The 22,976-nt window shown below is 47.3% G+C and overlaps 1 protein-coding gene across 1 annotated transcript in view; it reads left to right on the forward strand.

Annotated features, from left to right (window-relative positions):
* LOC142504032 (uncharacterized) overlaps positions 1 to 22,707 on the forward strand; it is a 130,534-nt gene extending 107,827 nt beyond the window's left edge. The window contains exons 33-36 of the mRNA XM_075617141.1: positions 2,044 to 2,212; positions 3,191 to 3,300; positions 6,034 to 6,243; positions 21,079 to 22,707. Coding sequence (XP_075473256.1) covers positions 2,044 to 2,212; positions 3,191 to 3,300; positions 6,034 to 6,243; positions 21,079 to 21,225 — 636 coding nt within the window. The 3' untranslated portion in view covers positions 21,226 to 22,707. The remainder of the gene's footprint in view (positions 1 to 2,043; positions 2,213 to 3,190; positions 3,301 to 6,033; positions 6,244 to 21,078) is intronic.
* The last annotated feature ends 269 nt before the right edge of the window (positions 22,708 to 22,976 follow it).

Consider the following 22,976-nt stretch of genomic DNA (forward strand, 5'->3'; position numbering starts at 1 on the left):
CAGCGAGCACAGGCTCTGCGAGAAAGGCTCGGCGCGCACAGGCTCAGCGAGCAAAGGCTCGGCGAGCAAAGGCTCGGCGAGCAAAGGCTCGGCGAGCAAAGGCTCGGCGAGTAAGGCTCAGCGAGCAAAGGCTCGGCGAGCAAAGGCTCAGCGAGCAAAGGCTCGGCGAGTAAGGCTCAGCGAGCAAAGGCTCGGCGAGTAAGGCTCAGCGAGCAAAGGCTCGGCGCGCACAGGCTCAGCGAGAAAGGCTCAGCGAGCACAGGCTCAGCGAGAAAGGCTCAGCGAGCACAGGCTCAGCGAGAAAGGCTCAGCGAGAAAGGCTCGGCGAGCAAAGGCTCGGCGAGCAAAGGCTCGGCGAGCAAAGGCTCGGCGAGTAAGGCTCAGCGAGTAAGGCTCAGCGAGCAAAGGCTCGGCGAGTAAGGCTCAGCGACCAAAGGCTCGGCGAGCAAAGGCTCGGCGAGTAAGGCTCAGCGAGCAAAGGCTCGGCGAGTAAGGCTCAGCGAGCAAAGGCTCGGCGAGTAAGGCTCAGCGAGCAAAGGCTCGGTGGGTACAGGCTCAGCGAGTAAAGGCTCGGCGGGTACAGGCTCAGCGAGCAAAGGCTCGGCGAGCAAAGGCTCGGCGAGTAAGGCTCAGCGAGCAAAGGCTCGGCGAGCAAAGGCTCGGCGAGCAAAGGCTCGGCGAGCAAAGGCTCGGCGAGCAAAGGCTCGGCGAGCAAAGGCTCGGCGAGCAAAGGCTCGGCGAGTAAGGCTCGGCGAGTAAGGCTCAGCGAGCAAAGGCTCGGCGAGTAAGGCTCAGCGAGCAAAGGCTCGGCGAGTAAGGCTCAGCGAGCAAAGGCTCGGTGGGTACAGGCTCAGCGAGTAAAGGCTCGGCGGGTACAGGCTCGGCGGGTACAGGCTCGGCGGGTACAGGCTCGGCGAGCACAGGCTCAGCGAGTAAAGGCTCTGACTCTGAGAACAATGATACTGCGTGTGAATCAGGGGAGCCTGGTTCCCCGGTGTCAGCTCCGTGTGACCTTTATCATTTATCATTATAAGTCCCTTTATCTCCCGCTGCCTCGGGCACCAACATCATAGATTGTAAGATCACCTGGGGAGGGACCTGTGCCTGTAACATCCCTATGTGCTGCGTACCGCGCGCTGTACTGTAACATTCCTATGTGCTGCGTACTGCGCGCTATACTGTAACATTCCTATGTGCTGCGTACCGCGCGCTATACTGTAACATTCCTATGTGCTGCGTACTGCGCGCTATACTGTAACATTCCTATGTGCTGCGTACCGCGCGTTATACTGTAACATTCCTATGTGCTGCGTACTGCGCGCTGTACTGTAACATTCCTATGTGCTGCGTACTGCGCGCTGTACTGTAACATTCCTATGTGCTGCGTACTGCGCGCTGTACTGTAACATTCCTATGTGCTGCGCACTGCGCGCTGTACTGTGATTGTGACACGCTGCAAGTCCCATTGGGAGAAAGGCTCTATAGGAAATAAAGTTATTACAGCTCAACCCCGTTATTACGCGAATCCGCTTATAACACGATTCACGCGTGGCTCCCAATTTTCGTATTTATGAATACTTTACAACACGATTATTGGTGTCTTAAATACTTTATTGTACAACGCATACAATTGTACATTATTTATAATGCGATTCGCTTATAACGTGATGTGATTCTTTGGATCCCAAGCACAGTGTTATAAGGGGGTTGAGCTGTATTATTCTAAAAACAAAGATTGTAGAAATAATATGTAATTCAGAAAATAACTGTTTTTATTTTCTCTTCTTCTGTTCCTTTTTTTTATTCCCATATACTTACCTGTGAATAATAACTACCTTGTTGCATGAACTTCATATAACTATAACGCGTCTGATTTGATTACCATAAATTCTACTAATTTCATGGCATTGCTGGCCTTGCTTTGGCTGGCGGGGGTGACTGCATGTTCCTGGGTTTCACTATGTTCCTGCCTGTTTGGGTTAACGGCATGTGTGCCTGCTCTGGTCCTTCCTTGTAACACTGTTGCTAATGGTGATGTGGCAGAGCTATCAGAATACAGAAGTAACAATACTAGATTATAGTGCGGAGATTTTTAAAACACTACACTACCTGGCCAGCTTAATGCACAGTATAAAGAACCCACCTGGAACTCGTGAGAACCCAGCACGCATCTGCCGCGATCTGCTCAACTGTGAACGTAAAGTGGCTGATGGTAAGTGTTAGTGTACCACGTCCACTAGCACTCCTTGTGACACTTATATACATATATATATGTGTGTATGTGGTAATGTTTGGGGTTTCTCAGAGCTTGTTGGGTATCTGTGTGTTTATTAAGTGTTTGTGTATGCAGAATATTTTCTGTGAAGCCATTGCAGGCAGAGACTCACACTGGAGCGCGAAAGCCATGGTTCAAACTACCAAACTAAGCCCCAAATGGTGACATCTCAACCCAACAGTGTGCGGTTTAGCAGAGAGCAATGACAAGCTTTTGAATCACAATATATCTGTTTATTATTATCGTTTATTTGTAAAGCGCAAGCAGAGTCCGCAGTGTGGTACAATGGGGGTACAGAGTTATGTATATTACATAAACAGAATGACATACAAGGAAACACCAGGGCAAACAGATACAGGAGGTAATGAGGCCCTGATCCCAAGAGCTTACACTCTAGAAGAGATAAGGGGCAATGTTGTGTGACGGAGTGTGCCTCGGGGCGCGGTGTGCCTCGGGGAGGAGTATGGTCCAGCCGTATAGCTGATTCCAGATAAAGTGTGATCCCATTTAGGTTGGTTGGTGGGGGGGGTTAGATGTTAAGGCGTGTTAGCGTGGAGATTGCTCCGGCCGCACAGAAGGTCCCAATAGTGTTGGAGGAGGTGGTGGATGTTAGAGGTCGGTCAAGTAGGCTTCCTTGAAAAAGTGAGTTTTCAGGGAGCTTTTTAACTGTCTGAAAGCTGGGGGAGAGTCTGATGGTGCGTGGCAGGAAATTAGAGAGAGAGGGGGCAGCACGGGAGAAGTCTTGTAGGTGGGAATGAGAGGAGGTAATAAGGCAGGAGGAAAGGTGGGTGTTGTGGGCAAGTCCTCCCATCCAGATCCTCCCGCCCCAATTATTAGGTAGTTTTGATTGTGTATGTATAACCTTTTCTGATATGCGGTTAATATTTATTGAGACTGTGCATTGTGTTTCACTAGGAAAATATTGGATTGATCCGAACCTTGGATGCCCTTCCGATGCTATTGAGGTTTTCTGCAATTTCACTGCTGGTGGACAGACATGCTTATCACCCATCACTGTGACAAAGGTACCGTACGGATACTACCAGCAAGATACTTCTTATGTGGTACCTGGGGGTTCAGATATGGGCCCATATTCACCAAGCAGTCTCCTCCTATAAGACAGCTTCCGACACCTGAAGGAGACAGTCTCTTGATTTAAAGGAGCTGTAAGGTGTCTCACAGCACCGCGATGTGTCCGTCCACACGTCGGGAATCACCTGGCGCCCGTGCGGGATATCAGATCCGATCCAGCGTTAACTGGACTTGAATGACAGTTGGCGACCGATTGCCGTGTGATACCCCTCCGCGGTGCTGCCGAGAGATTGGCGGCACCTGAGTGCTGGATCTCAGCCACGTGGTAGCTCTGTGTACCGATCGGGGTTGCACGCCGGCCCCACGGGATGCGAATGGAAGTGGGGGATACTTTACTTTCTTTCTGATCGGTGAAGGCGATCTTCCCCTAAAAAAAAGCATTTCTAGAGCACCGAGAGCAGGGGCGGCCAACCCCGGTCCTCAGGGGCCACCAACAGGACGTGGCTCAATCAGTCGCTGAGTCATAATGACTGATTCACCTGTGCTGAAGCAGGGATATCCTTAAAACCTCACCTGTCGGTGGCCCTTGTGGACTTGCGTTGGCCACTCCTGGGTGACGCCCAGGGTAAATCATGGTGCACTCAAAGGGTTAAATACTACAAAAATAGAAATGTTTGCTACTCTTTATCAAACTGTTCTAAGTGCAACACGGGGTCAAAAAACAGCATCAGATTTATAATAGAATATACTTTGCAAATTCAATGGCGTCTACTGCTGATATTATACTCGTAGTGCTCCCGTTCTGCCGCAGGAAGCCTGACCGTAATCTTTTTATGTAGCAAAGTTCCTTTTTCCATAATTCTGGTTTGAGGAGATGTGGAGATGGGCGGGAGGATCTGGAGGATCAAGAGGATCTGGGCAGGAGGATCAAGAGGATCAAGAGGATCTGGGCGGGAGGATCGGGAGGATCAAGAGGATCTGGGCACTGATAATAAGTAGTCATTTGAAATTCAAATTTTCATAATAATGTAAAGAAACTGCGGCATGTTAAGTTTCACTTGAACCTGCGCACAATACTTGCTACATTTCTGGCTAACGTCACTCCTTATGGCCATTTCTTTCCTGGTAAATGAACACTGCGCATACTATTTTTTTTCTCTAGTAGCTGCAATGTATATAAATATATTACGTTGGGAAAACATTCTTATTTCAAATGTCATAATAAACACTAAACTAGCACTACCAAAAATGATATAATTTGATTGCAGTATAATTGCTTCATTTTGGATTACTTGTAATCATTCCGCCTGGAAACCAAGAATGTCAGCATAAGGATGAAGTAACACAGGGCTGCATCACTTTTTTGCACATGCAGTAATAAATCGACCCCATATGTATGCCCTAAAATAGGGTCTGGCTGTTTGCATTGGTTACTATTTCAGATAACTGTATTTAAGGACTTTTGACAAGTGATTGCTGTGCGTTTTTGGTAACTTAATTGTAACAATCTTGAAACAATTACAGTATTACTGGTACAATATTTATTCACAAATGGCAATAGAGGTGAAAAAAATATACAAATGGAATATGTACGTAATACAGTTTAAGAAAGCGGAGGTCCCTCCCTGCAGCCCCACTTGATCCTGAGTAAATGTGAAATGCGTCGGACTGACCAGGGGAGAGCCAGAGGTCTGCAGTGACATTGGCTCCTATGCAATATAGTGTAAAGACGTTATCCTGGTGCAGGTGAAGATTTGTACCTTATTAATTTGAGAAGATCTCTTCTTCACCTCTGGAAATAAATCTTCACGGCCTATTGAATAGGGGTCATACAGTGGTATTCTCAAAACAATTACTTCTAAAACTATTTCAAGATTTCTGACGAATACACAAAGCAACAAGAATGCTGTACGTTTTAAAAAAATGTATATTTTCCTAGCAGGTTTATTTTGGATGTGGTGTACATGGAATATTTTTGGTAGGTAACATTATTAGGGGATGTGTGAAGATCGTGCAGTTTGTTCCACTACAGCACATTGGTTACTTATATGAAACGTGTTATTTACGTTTCTTAAATCTAATGCGGATTTCTGGAGCAAAAAAACTTCCCCCTCGTTGTGGCTTTGTTCAGCTTTTATTTGCACTACTCACAAAAGCATATGCTTTATTTAACTCCTTCAGGGCTTTCTCACATTTTTCACTAGTCCATGAGACAATAATTGCATATATTCAGTATAGGTACCTGCAAAATGTGGTTGTGCCTTGACGTGGCTTGCAGGCTTATAACGCTTTGGCCAAAGGGTTTAACACAATAACCCTTATTCATGAGATCACTAATTGGTAGGAGCGCAGGAATCGTTCTTTTTGTTCACCCCAGTTGTAGCTGATAATGCTGCCGGTAATGATGCAGCGAGGAAGTCAAATGACACCATTTACAGATGCGAATTGTGGTATTATAATCATAATCTTGCGCAAAGCAACTCATCCCCTAGCTCATTCTTTGACTGCACCACCTGTGCTGAAGCAGGGATATCCTTAAAAGCTCACATGTTTGGTGGCCCATGAGGACTGGAGTTTGCAACCCAAGCCCTAGCTGCTGCTTGAAAAACAGTTCCCCAAATCCCTCGCTGATACAAGTGGAATAACATTGATGTGACCATAGCTAAGTTTCCCTGTTAACCTAAACGCTTTCATTACTATTAACTACGTGTCTCTTGTTAAACTAGTTGGAGTTTGATGTGGGCAAGGTGCAGATGAATTTCCTACATTTGCTGAGCTCCGAGGCGACACACACCATCACCATACATTGCCTGAACACACCCGTCCTGGGGACCGAGGCAGAGGGTCTGAAACCGGTCGTCTTCAAAGGGTGGAACGGGCACATGTTTGAAGCAAACAAATTACTTGAAAGAAATGTGCTTATGGATGACTGCAAGGTAAGAGATGCTGGGGTTATGTGTGCTTATGGATGGATGCAAGGTAAGAGATGCTGGGGTTATGTGTGCTTATGGATGAATGCAAGGTAACAGATGCTGGGGTTATGTGTGCTTATGGATGACTGCAAGGTAAGAGATGCTGGGGTTATGTGTGCTTATGGATGACTGCAAGGTAAGAGATGCTGGGGTTATGTGTGCTTATGGATGGATGCAAGGTAAGAGATGCTGGGGTTATGTGTGCTTATGGATGAATGCAAGGTAAGAGATGCTGGGGTTATGTGTGCTTATGGATGGATGCAAGGTAAGAGATGCTGGGGTTATGTGTGTTTATGGATGAATTCAAGGTAAGAGATGCTGGGGTTATGTGTGCTAATGGATGGATGCAAGGTGAGAGATTGGGGTCATGTGTGCTAATGGATGGATGCAAGGTGAGAGATGCTGGGGTTATGTGTGCTTATGGATGGATGCAAGGTAAGAGATGCTGGGGTCATGTGTGCTTATGGATGGATGCAAGGTAAGAGATGCTGGAGTCATGTGTGCTAATGGATGGATGCAAGGTAAGAGATGCTGGGGTCATGTGTGCTTATGGATGGATGCAAGGTAAGAGATGCTGGGGTCATGTGTGCTTATGGATGAATGCAAGGTGAGAGATGCTGGGGTCATGTGTGCTTATGGATGGATGCAAGGTAAGAGATGCTGGGGTCATGTGTGCTTATGGATGGATGCAAGGTAAGAGATGCTGGGGTCATGTGTGCTAATGGATGGGTGCAAGGTGAGAGATGCTGGGGTCATGTGTGCTAATGGATGGATGCAAGGTAAGAGATGCTGGGGTCATGTGTGCTAATGGATGGATGCAAGGTGAGAGATGCTGGGGTCATGTGTGCTAATGGATGGATGCAAGGTGAGAGATGATGGGGTCATGTGTGCTAATGGATGGATGCAAGGTAAGAGATGCTGGGGTCATGTGTGCTAATGGATGGATGCAAGGTAAGAGATGCTGGGGTCATGTGTGCTAATGGATGGGTGCAAGGTGAGAGCTGCTGGGGTCATGTGTGCTAATGGATGGGTGCAAGGTGAGAGCTGCTGGGGTCATGTGTGCTAATGGATGGATGCAAGGTAAGATATGCTGGGGTCATGTGTGCTAATGGATGGATGCAAGGTGAGAGATGCTGGGGTCATGTGTGCTAATAGATGGGTGCAAGGTGAGAGCTGCTGGGGTCATGTGTGCTAATGGATGGATGCAAGGTAAGATATGCTGGGGTCATGTGTGCTTATGGATGGGTGCAAGGTGAGAGATGCTGGGGTCATGTGTGCTTATGGATGGATGCAAGGTAAGAGATGCTGGGGTCATGTGTGCTTATGGATGGATGCAAGGTAAGAGATGCTGGGATCATGTGTGCTATGGATGGATGCAAGGTAAGAGATGCTGGGGTCATGTGTGCTAATGGATGGATGCAAGGTAAGAGATGCTGGAGTCATGTGTGCTAATGGATGGGTGCAAGGTGAGAGATGCTGGAGTCATGTGTGCTTATGGATGGATGCAAGGTAAGAGATGCTGGGGTTATGTGTGCTTATGGATGGGTGCAAGGTAAGAGATGATGGGGTTATGTGTGCTTATGGATGGATGCAAGGTAAGAGATGCTGGGGTCATGTGTGCTTATGGATGGATGCAAGGTAAGAGATGCTGGGGTTATGTGTGCTTATGGATGGATGCAAGGTAAGAGATGCTGGGGTCATGTGTGCTTATGGATGGATGCAAGGTAAGAGATGCTGGGGTTATGTGTGCTTATGGATGAATGCAAGGTAAGAGATGCTGGAGTCATGTGTGCTTATGGATGAATGCAAGGTAAGAGATGCTGGAGTCATGTGTGCTAATGGATGGGTGCAAGGTAAGAGATGCTTGGGTTATGTGTGCTTATGGATGGATGCAAGGTAAGAGATGCTGGGGTTATGTGTGCTTATGGATGGATGCAAGGTAAGAGATGCTGGGGTTATGTGTGCTTATGGATGGATGCAAGGTAAGAGATGCTGGAGTCATGTGTGCTTATGGATGGATGCAAGGTAAGAGATGCTGGGGTCATGTGTGCTAATGGATGGATGCAAGGTAAGAGATGCTGGGGTTATGTGTGCTTATGGATGGATGCAAGGTAAGAGATGCTGGGGTTATGTGTGCTAATGGATGGATGCAAGGTGAGAGATGCTGGGGTCATGTGTGCTTATGGATGGATGCAAGGTAAGAGATGCTGGGGTTATGTGTGCTTATGGATGGATGCAAGGTAAGAGATGCTGGGGTCATGTGTGCTAATGGATGGATGCAAGGAAAGAGATGCTGGGGTCATGTGTGCTAATGGATGGATGCAAGGTAAGAGATGCTGGGGTCATGTGTGCTAATGGATGGATGCAAGGTAAGAGATGCTGGGGTCATGTGTGCTTATGGATGAATGCAAGGTAAGAGATGCTGGGGTCATGTGTGCTAATGGATGGATGCAAGGTACGAGATGCTGGGGTTATGTGTGCTTATGGATGGGTGCAAGGTAAGAGATGCTGCGGTCATGTGTGCTTATGGATGGGTGCAAGGTAAGAGATGCTGGAGTCATGTGTGCTAATGGATGGGTGCAAGGTGAGAGATGCTGGAGTCATGTGTGCTAATGGATGGGTGCAAGGTGAGAGATTGGGGTCATGTGTGCTAATGGATGGATGCAAGGTAAGAGATGCTGGGGTCATGTGTGCTTATGGATGGGTGCAAGGTGAGAGATGCTGGAGTCATGTGTGCTTATGGATGGATGCAAGGTAAGAGATGCTGGGGTCATGTTTGCTAATGGATGGGTGCAAGGTGAGAGATGCTGGGGTTATGTGTGCTAATGGATGGGTGCAAGGTGCGAGATGCTGGGGTCATGTGTGCTAATGGATGGGTGCAAGGTGAGAGATGCTGGAGTCATGTGTGCTTATGGATGGATGCAAGGTGAGAGATGCTGGGGTTATGTGTGCTAATGGATGTGTGCAAGGTAAGAGATGCTGGGGTTATGTGTGCTAATGGATGGGTGCAAGGTAAGAGATGCTGGGGTCATGTGTGCTAATGGATGGATGCAAGGTAAGAGATGCTGGGGTTATGTGTGCTAATGGATGGGTGCAAGGTAAGAGATGCTGGGGTTATGTGTGCTAATGGATGGATGCAAGGTAAGAGATGCTGGGGTTATGTGTGCTAATGGATGGGTGCAAGGTGAGAGATGCTGGGGTCATGTGTGCTAATGGATGGATGCAAGGTGAGAGATGCTGGGGTTATGTGTGCTAATGGATGGGTGCAATGTGATAGATGCTGGGGTCATGTGTGCTAATGGATGGGTGCAAGGTGAGAGATGCTGGGGTCATGTGTGCTAATGGATGGGTGCAAGGTGAGAGATGCTGGGGTCATGTGTGCTAATGGATGGGTGCAAGGTAAGAGATGCTGGGGTCATGTGTGCTAATGGATGGGTGCAAGGTAAGAGATGCTGGGGTCATGTGTGCTTATGGATGGATGCAAGGTAAGAGATGCTGGGGTCATGTGTGCTAATGGATGGATGCAAGGTGAGAGATGCTGGGGTCATGTGTGCTAATGGATGGATGCAAGGTAAGAGATGCTGGGGTTATGTGTGCTAATGGATGGGTGCAAGGTAAGAGATGCTGGGGTTATGTGTGCTAATGGATGGGTGCAAGGTGAGAGATGCTGCGGTCATGTGTGCTTATGGATGAATTCAAGGTAAGAGATGCTGGGGTTATGTGTGCTAATGGATGAATTCAAGGTAAGAGATGCTGGAGTCATGTGTGCTTATGGATGGATGCAAGGTAAGAGATGCTGGGGTTATGTGTGCTAATGGATGGGTGCAAGGTGAGAGATGCTGGAGTCATGTGTGCTTATGGATGGATGCAAGGTAAGAGATGCTGGGGTTATGTGTGCTTATGGATGGGTGCAAGGTCAGAGATGCTGGAGTCATGTGTGCTAATGGATGGATGCAAGGTAAGAGATGCTGGGGTCATGTGTGCTAATGGATGGGTGCAAGGTGAGAGATGCTGGGGTCGTGTGCTAATGGATGGGTGCAAGGTGAGAGATGCTGGGGTTATGTGTGCTAATGGATGGGTGCAAGGTAAGAGATGCTGGGGTCATGTGTGCTAATGGATGGGTGCAAGGTGAGAGATGCTGGGGTCATGTGTGCTAATGGATGGGTGCAAGGTAAGAGATGCTGGGGTCATGTGTGCTAATGGATGGGTGCAAGGTGAGAGATGCTGGGGTCATGTGTGCTAATGGATGGATGCAAGGTAAGAGATGCTGGGGTCATGTGTGCTGATGGGTGCAAGGTAAGAGATGCTGGGGTCATGTGTGCTAATGGATGGGTGCAAGGTGAGAGATGCTGGGGTCATGTGTGCTAATGGATGGGTGCAAGGTGAGAGATGCTGGGGTTATGTGTGCTAATGGATGGGTGCAAGGTAAGAGATGCTGGGGTCATGTGTGCTAATGGATGGGTGCAAGGTGAGAGATGCTGGGGTTATGTGTGCTAATGGATGGGTGCAATGTGATAGATGCTGGGGTCATGTGTGCTAATGGATGGGTGCAAGGTGAGAGATGCTGGGGTCATGTGTGCTAATGGATGGGTGCAAAGTGAGAGATGCTGGGGTCATGTGTGCTAATGGATGGGTGCAAGGTAAGAGATGCTGGGGTCATGTGTGCTAATGGATGGGTGCAAGGTAAGAGATGCTGGGGTCATGTGTGCTTATGGATGGATGCAAGGTAAGAGATGCTGGGGTCATGTGTGCTAATGGATGGATGCAAGGTGAGAGATGCTGGGGTCATGTGTGCTAATGGATGGGTGCAAGGTGAGAGATGCTGGGGTCGTGTGCTAATGGATGGGTGCAAGGTGAGAGATGCTGGGGTTATGTGTGCTAATGGATGGGTGCAAGGTAAGAGATACTGGGGTCATGTGTGCTAATGGATGGGTGCAAGGTGAGAGATGCTGGGGTCATGTGTGCTAATGGATGGGTGCAAGGTGAGAGATGCTGGGGTCGTGTGCTAATGGATGGGTGCAAGGTGAGAGATGCTGGGGTTATGTGTGCTAATGGATGGGTGCAAGGTAAGAGATGCTGGGGTCATGTGTGCTAATGGATGGGTGCAAGGTAAGAGATGCTGGGGTCATGTGTGCTAATGGATGGATGCAAGGTAAGAGATGCTGGGGTCATGTGTGCTAATGGATGGGTGCAAGGTGAGAGATGCTGGGGTCGTGTGCTAATGGATGGGTGCAAGGTGAGAGATGCTGGGGTTATGTGTGCTAATGGATGGGTGCAAGGTAAGAGATGCTGGGGTCATGTGTGCTAATGGATGGGTGCAAGGTGAGAGATGCTGGGGTCATGTGTGCTAATGGATGGGTGCAAGGTAAGAGATGCTGGGGTCATGTGTGCTAATGGATGGGTGCAAGGTGAGAGATGCTGGGGTCATGTGTGCTAATGGATGGATGCAAGGTAAGAGATGCTGGGGTCATGTGTGCTGATGGGTGCAAGGTAAGAGATGCTGGGGTCATGTGTGCTAATGGATGGGTGCAAGGTGAGAGATGCTGGGGTCATGTGTGCTAATGGATGGGTGCAAGGTGAGAGATGCTGGGGTTATGTGTGCTAATGGATGGGTGCAAGGTAAGAGATGCTGGGGTCATGTGTGCTAATGGATGGGTGCAAGGTGAGAGATGCTGGGGTTATGTGTGCTAATGGATGGGTGCAATGTGATAGATGCTGGGGTCATGTGTGCTAATGGATGGGTGCAAGGTGAGAGATGCTGGGGTCATGTGTGCTAATGGATGGGTGCAAGGTGAGAGATGCTGGGGTCATGTGTGCTAATGGATGGGTGCAAGGTAAGAGATGCTGGGGTCATGTGTGCTAATGGATGGGTGCAAGGTAAGAGATGCTGGGGTCATGTGTGCTTATGGATGGATGCAAGGTAAGAGATGCTGGGGTCATGTGTGCTAATGGATGGATGCAAGGTGAGAGATGCTGGGGTCATGTGTGCTAATGGATGGATGCAAGGTAAGAGATGCTGGGGTCATGTGTGCTTATGCATGGGTGCAAGGTGAGAGATGCTGGGGTCATGTGTGCTAATGGATGGGTGCAAGGTGAGAGATGCTGGGGTCATGTGTGCTAATGGATGGATGCAAGGTAAGAGATGCTGGGGTCATGTGTGCTTATGCATGGGTGCAAGGTGAGAGATGCTGGGGTCATGTGTGCTAATGGATGGGTGCAAGGTGAGAGATGCTGGCGTCATGTGTGCTAATGGATGGATGCAAGGTAAGAGATGCTGGGGTCATGTGTGCTTATGGATGGGTGCAAGGTGAGAGATGCTGGGGTCATGTGTGCTAATGGATGTATGCAAGATAAGAGATGCTGGGGTCATGTGTGCTTATGGATGGGTGCAAGGTGAGAGATGCTGGGGTTATGTGTGCTTATGGATGGGTGCAAGGTAAGAGATGCTGGGGTTATGTGTGCTAATGGATGGGTGCAAGGTAACAGATGCTGGGGTTATGTGTGCTAATGGATGGGTGCAAGGTAAGAGATGCTGGGGTCATGTGTGCTAATGGATGGGTGCAAGGTGAGAGATGCTGGGGTCATGTGTGCTTATGGATGGATGCAAGGTAAGAGATGCTGGGGTCATGTGTGCTAATGGATGGGTGCAAGGTGAGAGATGCTGGGGTTATGTGTGCTAATGGATGGGTGCAAGGTGCGAGATGCTGGGGTCATGTGTGCTAATGGATGGGTGCAAGGTGAGAGATGCTGGAGTCATGTGTGCTTATGGATGGATGCAAGGTGAGAGATGCTGGGGTTATGTGTGCTAATGGATGTGTGCAAGGTAAGAGATGCTGGGGTTATGTGTGCTAATGGATGGGTGCAAGGTAAGAGATGCTGGGGTCATGTGTGCTAATGGATGGATGCAAGGTAAGAGATGCTGGGGTTATGTGTGCTAATGGATGGGTGCAAGGTAAGAGATGCTGGGGTTATGTGTGCTAATGGATGGATGCAAGGTAAGAGATGCTGGGGTTATGTGTGCTAATGGATGGGTGCAAGGTGAGAGATGCTGGGGTCATGTGTGCTAATGGATGGATGCAAGGTGAGAGATGCTGGGGTTATGTGTGCTAATGGATGGGTGCAAGGTAATAGATGCTGGGGTTATGTGTGCTAATGGATGGGTGCAAGGTAAGAGATGCTGGGGTCATGTGTGCTAATGGATGGATGCAAGGTAAGAGATGCTGGGGTCACGTGTGCTAATGGATGGGTGCAAGGTAAGAGATGCTGGGGTTATGTGTGCTAATGGATGGATGCAAGGTAAGAGATGCTGGGGTTATGTGTGCTAATGGATGGGTGCAAGGTGAGAGATGCTGGGGTCATGTGTGCTAATGGATGGATGCAAGGTGAGAGATGCTGGGGTTATGTGTGCTAATGGATGGGCGCAAGGTAAGAGATGCTGGGGTTATGTGTGCTAATGGATGGGTGCAAGGTAAGAGATGCTGGGGTTATGTGTGCTAATGGATGGGTGCAAGGTGAGAGATGCTGGGGTCATGTGTGCTAATGGATGGATGCAAGGTAAGAGATGCTGGGGTTATGTGTGCTAATGGATGGGTGCAAGGTAAGAGATGCTGGGGTTATGTGTGCTAATGGATGGGTGCAAGGTGAGAGATGCTGCGGTCATGTGTGCTTATGGATGAATTCAAGGTAAGAGATGCTGGGGTTATGTGTGCTAATGGATGAATTCAAGGTAAGAGATGCTGGAGTCATGTGTGCTTATGGATGGATGCAAGGTAAGAGATGCTGGGGTTATGTGTGCTTATGGATGGGTGCAAGGTGAGAGATGCTGGGGTTATGTGTGCTTATGGATGGATGCAAGGTAATAGATGCTGGGGTTATGTGTGCTTATGGATGGATGCAAGGTGAGAGATGCTGGGGTTATGTGTGCTAATGGATGGGTGCAAGATAAGAGATGCTGGGGTCATGTGTGCTAATGGATGGGTGCAAGGTAAGAGATGCTGGGGTTATGTGTGCTAATGGATGGATGCAAGGTAAGAGATGCTGGGGTTATGTGTGCTTATGGATGGATGCAAGGTGAGAGATGCTGGGGTTATGTGTGCTAATGGATGGGTGCAAGGTAAGAGATGCTGGGGTTATGTGTGCTAATGGATGGGTGCAAGATAAGAGATGCTGGGGTCATGTGTGCTAATGGATGGGTGCAAGGTGAGAGATGCTGGAGTCATGTGTGCTAATGGATGGGTGCAAGGTGAGAGATGCTGGGGTCATGTGTGCTTATGGATGGATGCAAGGTAAGAGATACTGGGGTCATGTGTGCTTATGGATGAATGCAAGGTAAGAGATGCTGGGGTTATGTGTGCTTATGGATGGATGCAAGGTAAGAGATGCTGGAGTCATGTGTGCTAATGGATGGGTGCAAGGTGAGAGATGCTGGAGTCATGTGTGCTAATGGATGGATGCAAGGTAAGAGATGCTGGGGTTATGTGTGCTAATGGATGAATGCAAGGTAAGAGATGCTGGGGTTATGTGTGCTTATGGATGGGTGCAAGGTAAGAGATGCTGGGGTCATGTGTGCTTATGGATGGATGCAAGGTAAGAGATGCTGGGGTTATGTGTGCTTATGGATGGGTGCAAGGTAAGAGATGCTGGGGTTATGTGTGCTTATGGATGGATGCAAGGTAAGAGATGCTGGGGTTATGTGTGCTTATGGATGGATGCAAGGTAAGAGATGCTGGGGTTATGTGTGCTTATGGATGGGTGCAAGGTAAGAGATGCTGGGGTTATGTGTGCTAATGGATGGATGCAAGGTAAGAGATGCTGGGGTTATGTGTGCTTATGGATGGATGCAAGGTGAGAGATGCTGGGGTTATGTGTGCTAATGGATGGGTGCAAGGTAAGAGATGCTGGGGTTATGTGTGCTAATGGATGGGTGCAAGATAAGAGATGCTGGGGTCATGTGTGCTAATGGATGGGTGCAAGGTGAGAGATGCTGGAGTCATGTGTGCTAATGGATGGGTGCAAGGTGAGAGATGCTGGGGTCATGTGTGCTTATGGATGGATGCAAGGTAAGAGATACTGGGGTCATGTGTGCTTATGGATGAATGCAAGGTAAGAGATGCTGGGGTTATGTGTGCTTATGGATGGATGCAAGGTAAGAGATGCTGGAGTCATGTGTGCTAATGGATGGGTGCAAGGTGAGAGATGCTGGAGTCATGTGTGCTAATGGATGGATGCAAGGTAAGAGATGCTGGGGTTATGTGTGCTAATGGATGAATGCAAGGTAAGAGATGCTGGGGTTATGTGTGCTTATGGATGGGTGCAAGGTAAGAGATGCTGGGGTCATGTGTGCTTATGGATGGATGCAAGGTAAGAGATGCTGGGGTTATGTGTGCTTATGGATGGGTGCAAGGTAAGAGATGCTGGGGTTATGTGTGCTTATGGATGGATGCAAGGTAAGAGATGCTGGGGTTATGTGTGCTTATGGATGGGTGCAAGGTAAGAGATGCTGGAGTCATGTGTGCTAATGGATGGATGCAAGGTAAGAGATGCTGGAGTCATGTGTGCTAATGGATGGGTGCAAGGTAAGAGATGCTGGGGTCATGTGTGCTAATGGATGGGTGCAAGGTGAGAGATGCTGGGGTTATGTGTGCTAATGGATGGATGCAAGGTAAGAGATGCTGGGGTTATGTGTGCTAATGGATGGGTGCAAGGTGAGAGATGCTGGAGTCATGTGTGCTTATGGATGGATGCAAGGTAAGAGATGCTGGGGTTATGTGTGCTTATGGATGGGTGCAAGGTCAGAGATGCTGGAGTCATGTGTGCTAATGGATGGATGCAAGGTAAGAGATGCTGGGGTCATGTGTGCTAATGGATGGGTGCAAGGTGAGAGATGCTGGGGTCATGTGTGCTAATGGATGGGTGCAAGGTGAGAGATGCTGGGGTCATGTGTGCTAATGGATGGGTGCAAGGTGAGAGATGCTGGGGTCATGTGTGCTAATCGGTGGGTGCAAGGTGAGAGATGCTGGGGTCATGTGTGCTAATGGATGGGTGCAAGGTGAGAGATGCTGGGGTTATGTGTGCTAATGGATGGGTGCAAGGTGAGAGATGCTGGGGTCATGTGTGCTAATGGATGGGTGCAAGGTGAGAGATGCTGGGGTTATGTGTGCTAATGGATGGGTGCAAGGTGAGAGATGCTGGGGTCATGTGTGCTAATGGATGGGTGCAAGGTAAGAGATGCTGGGGTTATGTGTGCTTATGGATGGATGCAAGGTGAGAGATGCTGGGGTCATGTGTGCTAATGGATGGGTGCAAGGTGAGAGATGCTGGGGTCATGTGTGCTAATGGATGGATGCAAGGTGAGAGATGCTGGGGTCATGTGTGCTAATGGATGGGTGCAAGGTGAGAGATGCTGGGGTCATGTGTGCTAATGGATGGATGCAAGGTGAGAGATGCTGGGGTCATGTGTGCTAATGGATGGGTGCAAGGTGAGAGATGCTGGGGTCATGTGTGCTAATGGATGGGTGCAAGGTGAGAGATGCTGGGGTCATGTGTGCTAATGGATGGGTGCAAGGTAAGAGATGCTGGGGTCATGTGTGCTAATGGATGGGTGCAAGGTAAGAGATGCTGGGGTCATGTGTGCTTATGGATGGATGCAAGGTAAGAGATGCTGGGGTCATGTGTGCTTATGCATGGGTGCAAGGTGAGAGATGCTGGGGTCATGTGTGCTAATGGATGGGTGCAAGGTGAGAGATGCTGGGGTCGTGTGCTAATGGATGGGTGCAAGGTGAGAGATGCTGGGGTTATGTGTGCTAATGGATGGGTGCAAGGTAAGAGATACTGGGGTCATGTGTGCTAATGGATGGGTGCAAGGTGAGAGATGCTGGGGTCATGTGTGCTAATGGATGGGTGCAAGGTGAGAGATGCTGGGGTCGTGTGCTAATGGATGGGTGCAAGGTGAGAGATGCTGGGGTTATGTGTGCTAATGGATGGGTGCAAGGTAAGAGATGCTGGGGTCATGTGTGCTAATGGATGGGTGCAAGGTAAGAGATGCTGGGGTCATGTGTGCTAATGGATGGATGCAAGGTAAGAGATGCTGGGGTCATGTGTGCTAATGGATGGGTGCAAGGTGAGAGATGCTGGGGTCGTGTGCTAATGGATGGGTGCAAGGTGAGAGATGCTGGGGTTATGTGTGCTAATGGATGGGTGCAAGGTAAGAGATGCTGGGGTCATGTGTGCTAATGGATGGGTGCAAGGTGAGAGATGCTGGGGTCATGTGTGCTAATGGATGGGTGCAAGGTAAGAGATGCTGGGGTCATGTGTGCTAATGGATGGGTGCAAGGTGAGAGATGCTGGGGTCATGTGTGCTAATGGATGGATGCAAGGTAAGAGATGCTGGGGTCATGTGTGCTGATGGGTGCAAGGTAAGAGATGCTGGGGTCATGTGTGCTAATGGATGGGTGCAAGGTGAGAGATGCTGGGGTCATGTGTGCTAATGGATGGGTGCAAGGTGAGAGATGCTGGGGTTATGTGTGCTAATGGATGGGTGCAAGGTAAGAGATGCTGGGGTCATGTGTGCTAATGGATGGGTGCAAGGTGAGAGATGCTGGGGTTATGTGTGCTAATGGATGGGTGCAATGTGATAGATGCTGGGGTCATGTGTGCTAATGGATGGGTGCAAGGTGAGAGATGCTGGGGTCATGTGTGCTAATGGATGGGTGCAAGGTGAGAGATGCTGGGGTCATGTGTGCTAATGGATGGGTGCAAGGTAAGAGATGCTGGGGTCATGTGTGCTAATGGATGGGTGCAAGGTAAGAGATGCTGGGGTCATGTGTGCTTATGGATGGATGCAAGGTAAGAGATGCTGGGGTCATGTGTGCTAATGGATGGATGCAAGGTGAGAGATGCTGGGGTCATGTGTGCTAATGGATGGATGCAAGGTAAGAGATGCTGGGGTCATGTGTGCTTATGCATGGGTGCAAGGTGAGAGATGCTGGGGTCATGTGTGCTAATGGATGGGTGCAAGGTGAGAGATGCTGGGGTCATGTGTGCTAATGGATGGATGCAAGGTGAGAGATGCTGGGGTCATGTGTGCTAATGGATGGATGCAAGGTAAGAGATGCTGGGGTCATGTGTGCTTATGCATGGGTGCAAGGTGAGAGATGCTGGGGTCATGTGTGCTAATGGATGGGTGCAAGGTGAGAGATGCTGGGGTCATGTGTGCTAATGGATGGATGCAAGGTAAGAGATGCTGGGGTCATGTGTGCTTATGGATGGGTGCAAGGTGAGAGATGCTGGGGTCATGTGTGCTAATGGATGTATGCAAGATAAGAGATGCTGGGGTCATGTGTGCTTATGGATGGGTGCAAGGTGAGAGATGCTGGGGTTATGTGTGCTTATGGATGGGTGCAAGGTAAGAGATGCTGGGGTTATGTGTGCTAATGGATGGGTGCAAGGTAACAGATGCTGGGGTTATGTGTGCTAATGGATGGGTGCAAGGTAAGAGATGCTGGGGTCATGTGTGCTAATGGATGGGTGCAAGGTGAGAGATGCTGGGGTCATGTGTGCTTATGGATGGATGCAAGGTAAGAGATGCTGGGGTCATGTGTGCTAATGGATGGGTGCAAGGTGAGAGATGCTGGGGTCGTGTGCTAATGGATGGGTGCAAGGTGAGAGATGCTGGGGTTATGTGTGCTAATGGATGGGTGCAAGGTAAGAGATGCTGGGGTCATGTGTGCTAATGGATGGGTGCAAGGTGAGAGATGCTGGGGTCATGTGTGCTAATGGATGGGTGCAAGGTAAGAGATGCTGGGGTCATGTGTGCTAATGGATGGGTGCAAGGTGAGAGATGCTGGGGTCATGTGTGCTAATGGATGGATGCAAGGTAAGAGATGCTGGGGTCATGTGTGCTAATGGATGGGTGCAAGGTAAGAGATGCTGGGGTCATGTGTGCTAATGGATGGGTGCAAGGTGAGAGATGCTGGGGTCATGTGTGCTAATGGATGGGTGCAAGGTGAGAGATGCTGGGGTTATGTGTGCTAATGGATGGGTGCAAGGTAAGAGATGCTGGGGTCATGTGTGCTAATGGATGGGTGCAAGGTGAGAGATGCTGGGGTCATTTTGTTACGTCTTTTAATGGAGACGAAAGAATCGGGCTCCCGGACTACCCATCGGCTTTCTTAAAATCAGGATTTTGTTTGTGGGGGAACGCAGAGTTTCTGTCTCTGTGTATTTATAATTGTATTATTAGGAATTGGGCTGGAAAATACATACATTTTGCTTAAGTACAACATAACACAAATCTGATACACTATATGGGGCTTGGCAAAATAGATGTAAATATGATCCATTGTCATTGAGCGCAGTAGTTGAACCAACATTTCTCTATCCATAAGCTTCTAATGTGTCCGTTATTATTCTGTGTTTCTGGAATGTATAATAATTTAATTGCAAAAAAATCACTTTACAGTGTAACTTTACAAAGCAACATACAGTGCTATGTAAATAAAACTCACTACATTTTTAACACATTTCTGGGCGTCTACCGATGCCAGAGCAGCAATATAAGTATTGGCCCAATTATAAGGCGAGGGTTTATTTTTTTTATTATTTAATTTTTTTGTATAATTTGTTTTTGTTAATTAACTTTTTTTTAAAAATAAAGTTAAGTCGAAAGATCCATACTCGCCTTATAATCGTGTCCCGCCCACTTTGCGAGCCATTCAGCAGCCGGATGTACTGTACGAGGTAGGAGGGTAAAATGGAGGAAGATCCACCTTGGGGGCATGAGGCAGCCATGTTGCTTGTGGCAGGAAACTCAAACCGAGAGACAGAGACACACACAGTGAGAGACACACACAGTGAGAGACACACACAGTGAGAGACACACACAGTGAGAGACACACACAGTGAGAGACACACACAGTGAGAGACACACACAGTGAGAGACACACACAGTGAGAAACACACACAGTGAGAAACACACACAGTGAGAGAGACACACAGTGAGAGAGACACACAGTGAGAGACACACACAGTGAGAGACACACACAGTGAGAGACACACACAGTGAGAGACACACACAGTGAGAGACACACACAGTGAGAGACACACACAGTGAGAGACACACACAGTGAGAGACACACACAGTGAGAGACACACAGAGAGAGACAGACACACACACACACACACACAGACACACACACACACACACACACAGACACACACACACACACACACACAGAGAGCCCAATAATCGTACAAATACGGTATTTATAAAAAATATAATTACTTTTAACTAGATTTTCTTCGATAAATCTGATGTTTTTCGACAAGTTTTTCCTACACAGACACTTTGAATAAATCCGTATATTCTACTGAATGCTGACTATTATATTTATGCGTCTAGGCAAAATTACTTTACACAATTATTAGTCTGAAAGTAGAACAAAGCTACTGGGTTTGCAATTATGATATTTGGACGAATTGGGAAAATTAAAGGCTGTTTACAAAAGAAAAATCCTTTTTTTTTTTTACCATTTAATTACAGCTGGGTATTTAAGGGGGTACTTCTGTATATGCCGCTCCGGCTGTTTTCGGACAAAAATCTTCATTGACATGGATGGGGATTTTTGGCCAAAAATGTCCGAACAGCCACTTCGACATATACAGAATAAGGCCCTACATCTTTTGCTAAAATCTTAACTGCATAGCTAGTTATTGGTGTGACTTGTGCAACATATTAAATGACCTCCATATGACGTGTAATACTGTATCTGTCATTGTGATGAATAAATATGCTTATTTCAGATTCAGGATGGCAGCTGGCACAAGACGCAGTTCCTTTTGTACACTCAGGACACAAATCGGCTTCCAGTTGTCGAAATCCCCAAATTTCCTCATCTGAAGACAGGGCAGCAGCATTACTTAGAAAGTGGCCCAGTGTGCTTCCTTTGAACTGCCTGGTATGTTTTGGGGTTCACCTTGCTGAGGATCTGCTGCAGAGAACAAGTCTCATTTCCTGTAAAGAGCATCCAAATAAAGGAAAGGCAGCAATTACACAACAGCATAAAAATGGTAACGCAACGCGCTGGTGACGTCCTAAAGAATCTCGGGAAGAGACTTCCTTCTAAGAAGGAAAACTGGCATTTAAATCAAAGTAGGACTTCAACATTGATAGAGTATTTAATTTTGTTTTAATATTCGTTGGTGTTTTTATGGATAATGTCCCCAAAACCAAGAACTATATCTGAACATTGAAAACATCAAGACCTCTGGAGTTCTTAACCACCCCGAAAGCACTGTATAAGACCCCTTCAAGGAAGCAGGAAACTTGCCAAGGAGAAGTACTGGTTACTGCTCCAGAAAGTGCAATAGCTTGTGTGTGAGAGTGAATTATATCGAACGTTGAGTCTTCCTTTTCTAAACTCCTGCATTGCGGGATGGAATTACAACGGGTGCTGCAGGCCCCTGCAACAGCAAAGGAATTAAACACTAAGGGCCTTATACTATAGTGTGATAATTCCCACTGAGTGCTACCGCATGCAAAACTCCACTGACTTCAATGGGGCTTTGAGTGGTAGCACCAGTTTCGCACTTAATAGAATAAGGCCCTAAATTGTATTCTGGTCCACCGTGGACGTATACCTCTTAATAGATGGTACACTACCTCTTATGTGTTGCCGGTTTGTGAAGCCTGGTGCTCTTATTAACACAAGGTGCTCGTGGCTTTAGTAGAGATTCATTGATTAGTTTATGCCTTCACCCTGTATGTACTGGCTACATCATGTTGTTTCTCTTGTAAAAGTACTTATTTTAAATTGTTCGGTCACATTTTAATACAAGTCAAACGTTTATTTATGTGAATCTTCAAATGTAAAATGTTTGATTTATTTTTTTGATACAGGTACATTTTATAGCACAATGTAGATGGTGCTTATAGGCAGAATAGGCAGAACATGTTTAGCCATTGTAAAGATTGCTGTAGAAGTTTTTTTGTTTTTTTTCATTGGGATGTATTTTTTTTTTTTTTTTTTTAACATCCATTGGCATCCAAAGTTGTTATAATGTGTATATATTTTGTAACATTTATTGAAATTTTAATACAGCAGATATTTTAAAAGTGCTGATGTTAAGTTATAATAATTGTAATAGTTTCAGAAGTTTAGAAAATCCATGTTTTGCAATATTAATAGGTGCTATCACTTTTTATTTAATGCAATATTGTCTAAAAGCATTCAATGTTGTCATAAAAAATGGTTTTGCAGAAAAGTATAATTTGTATTACTTAGAATTGGTTTTCCGTTGCTTACATCCCGCGTTCATTTCTTCTTCTCCGGGAATTTTTCCCCCTCTCGACATAAAAAAAGTGGTCGTTATTTCTGACATTCTTTGTTCCACCTGTAAAACCATTCTGCTCTGCTATAATAAAAACAGTGCTGGAAACTAACGGCTGTACTTGTATCCTTTTTTGTATTTTGGTGTGCACCTAATAATTAGTGCCTGCTTTGCTTATGGTCGGGTCTGTCTTGGTATATTTTTTAAATGATTTCTGAATAATGATCACATATATATGTTATTGTGTCCAATTATCTACGAATTAATTAATTTGGAGCCTTTCAATATGGACTTTGGTGTGTCAACTATATTTCCCTGATGCAGAAGAGACCGCTTCAAAACGCGTAGGGACGTTTGCTGTAGCAATCTGA

The sequence above is a fragment of the Ascaphus truei genome, chromosome 10 (genome assembly GCF_040206685.1).
Source record: "Ascaphus truei isolate aAscTru1 chromosome 10, aAscTru1.hap1, whole genome shotgun sequence".
Classification (NCBI taxonomy): domain Eukaryota; kingdom Metazoa; phylum Chordata; class Amphibia; order Anura; family Ascaphidae; genus Ascaphus; species Ascaphus truei.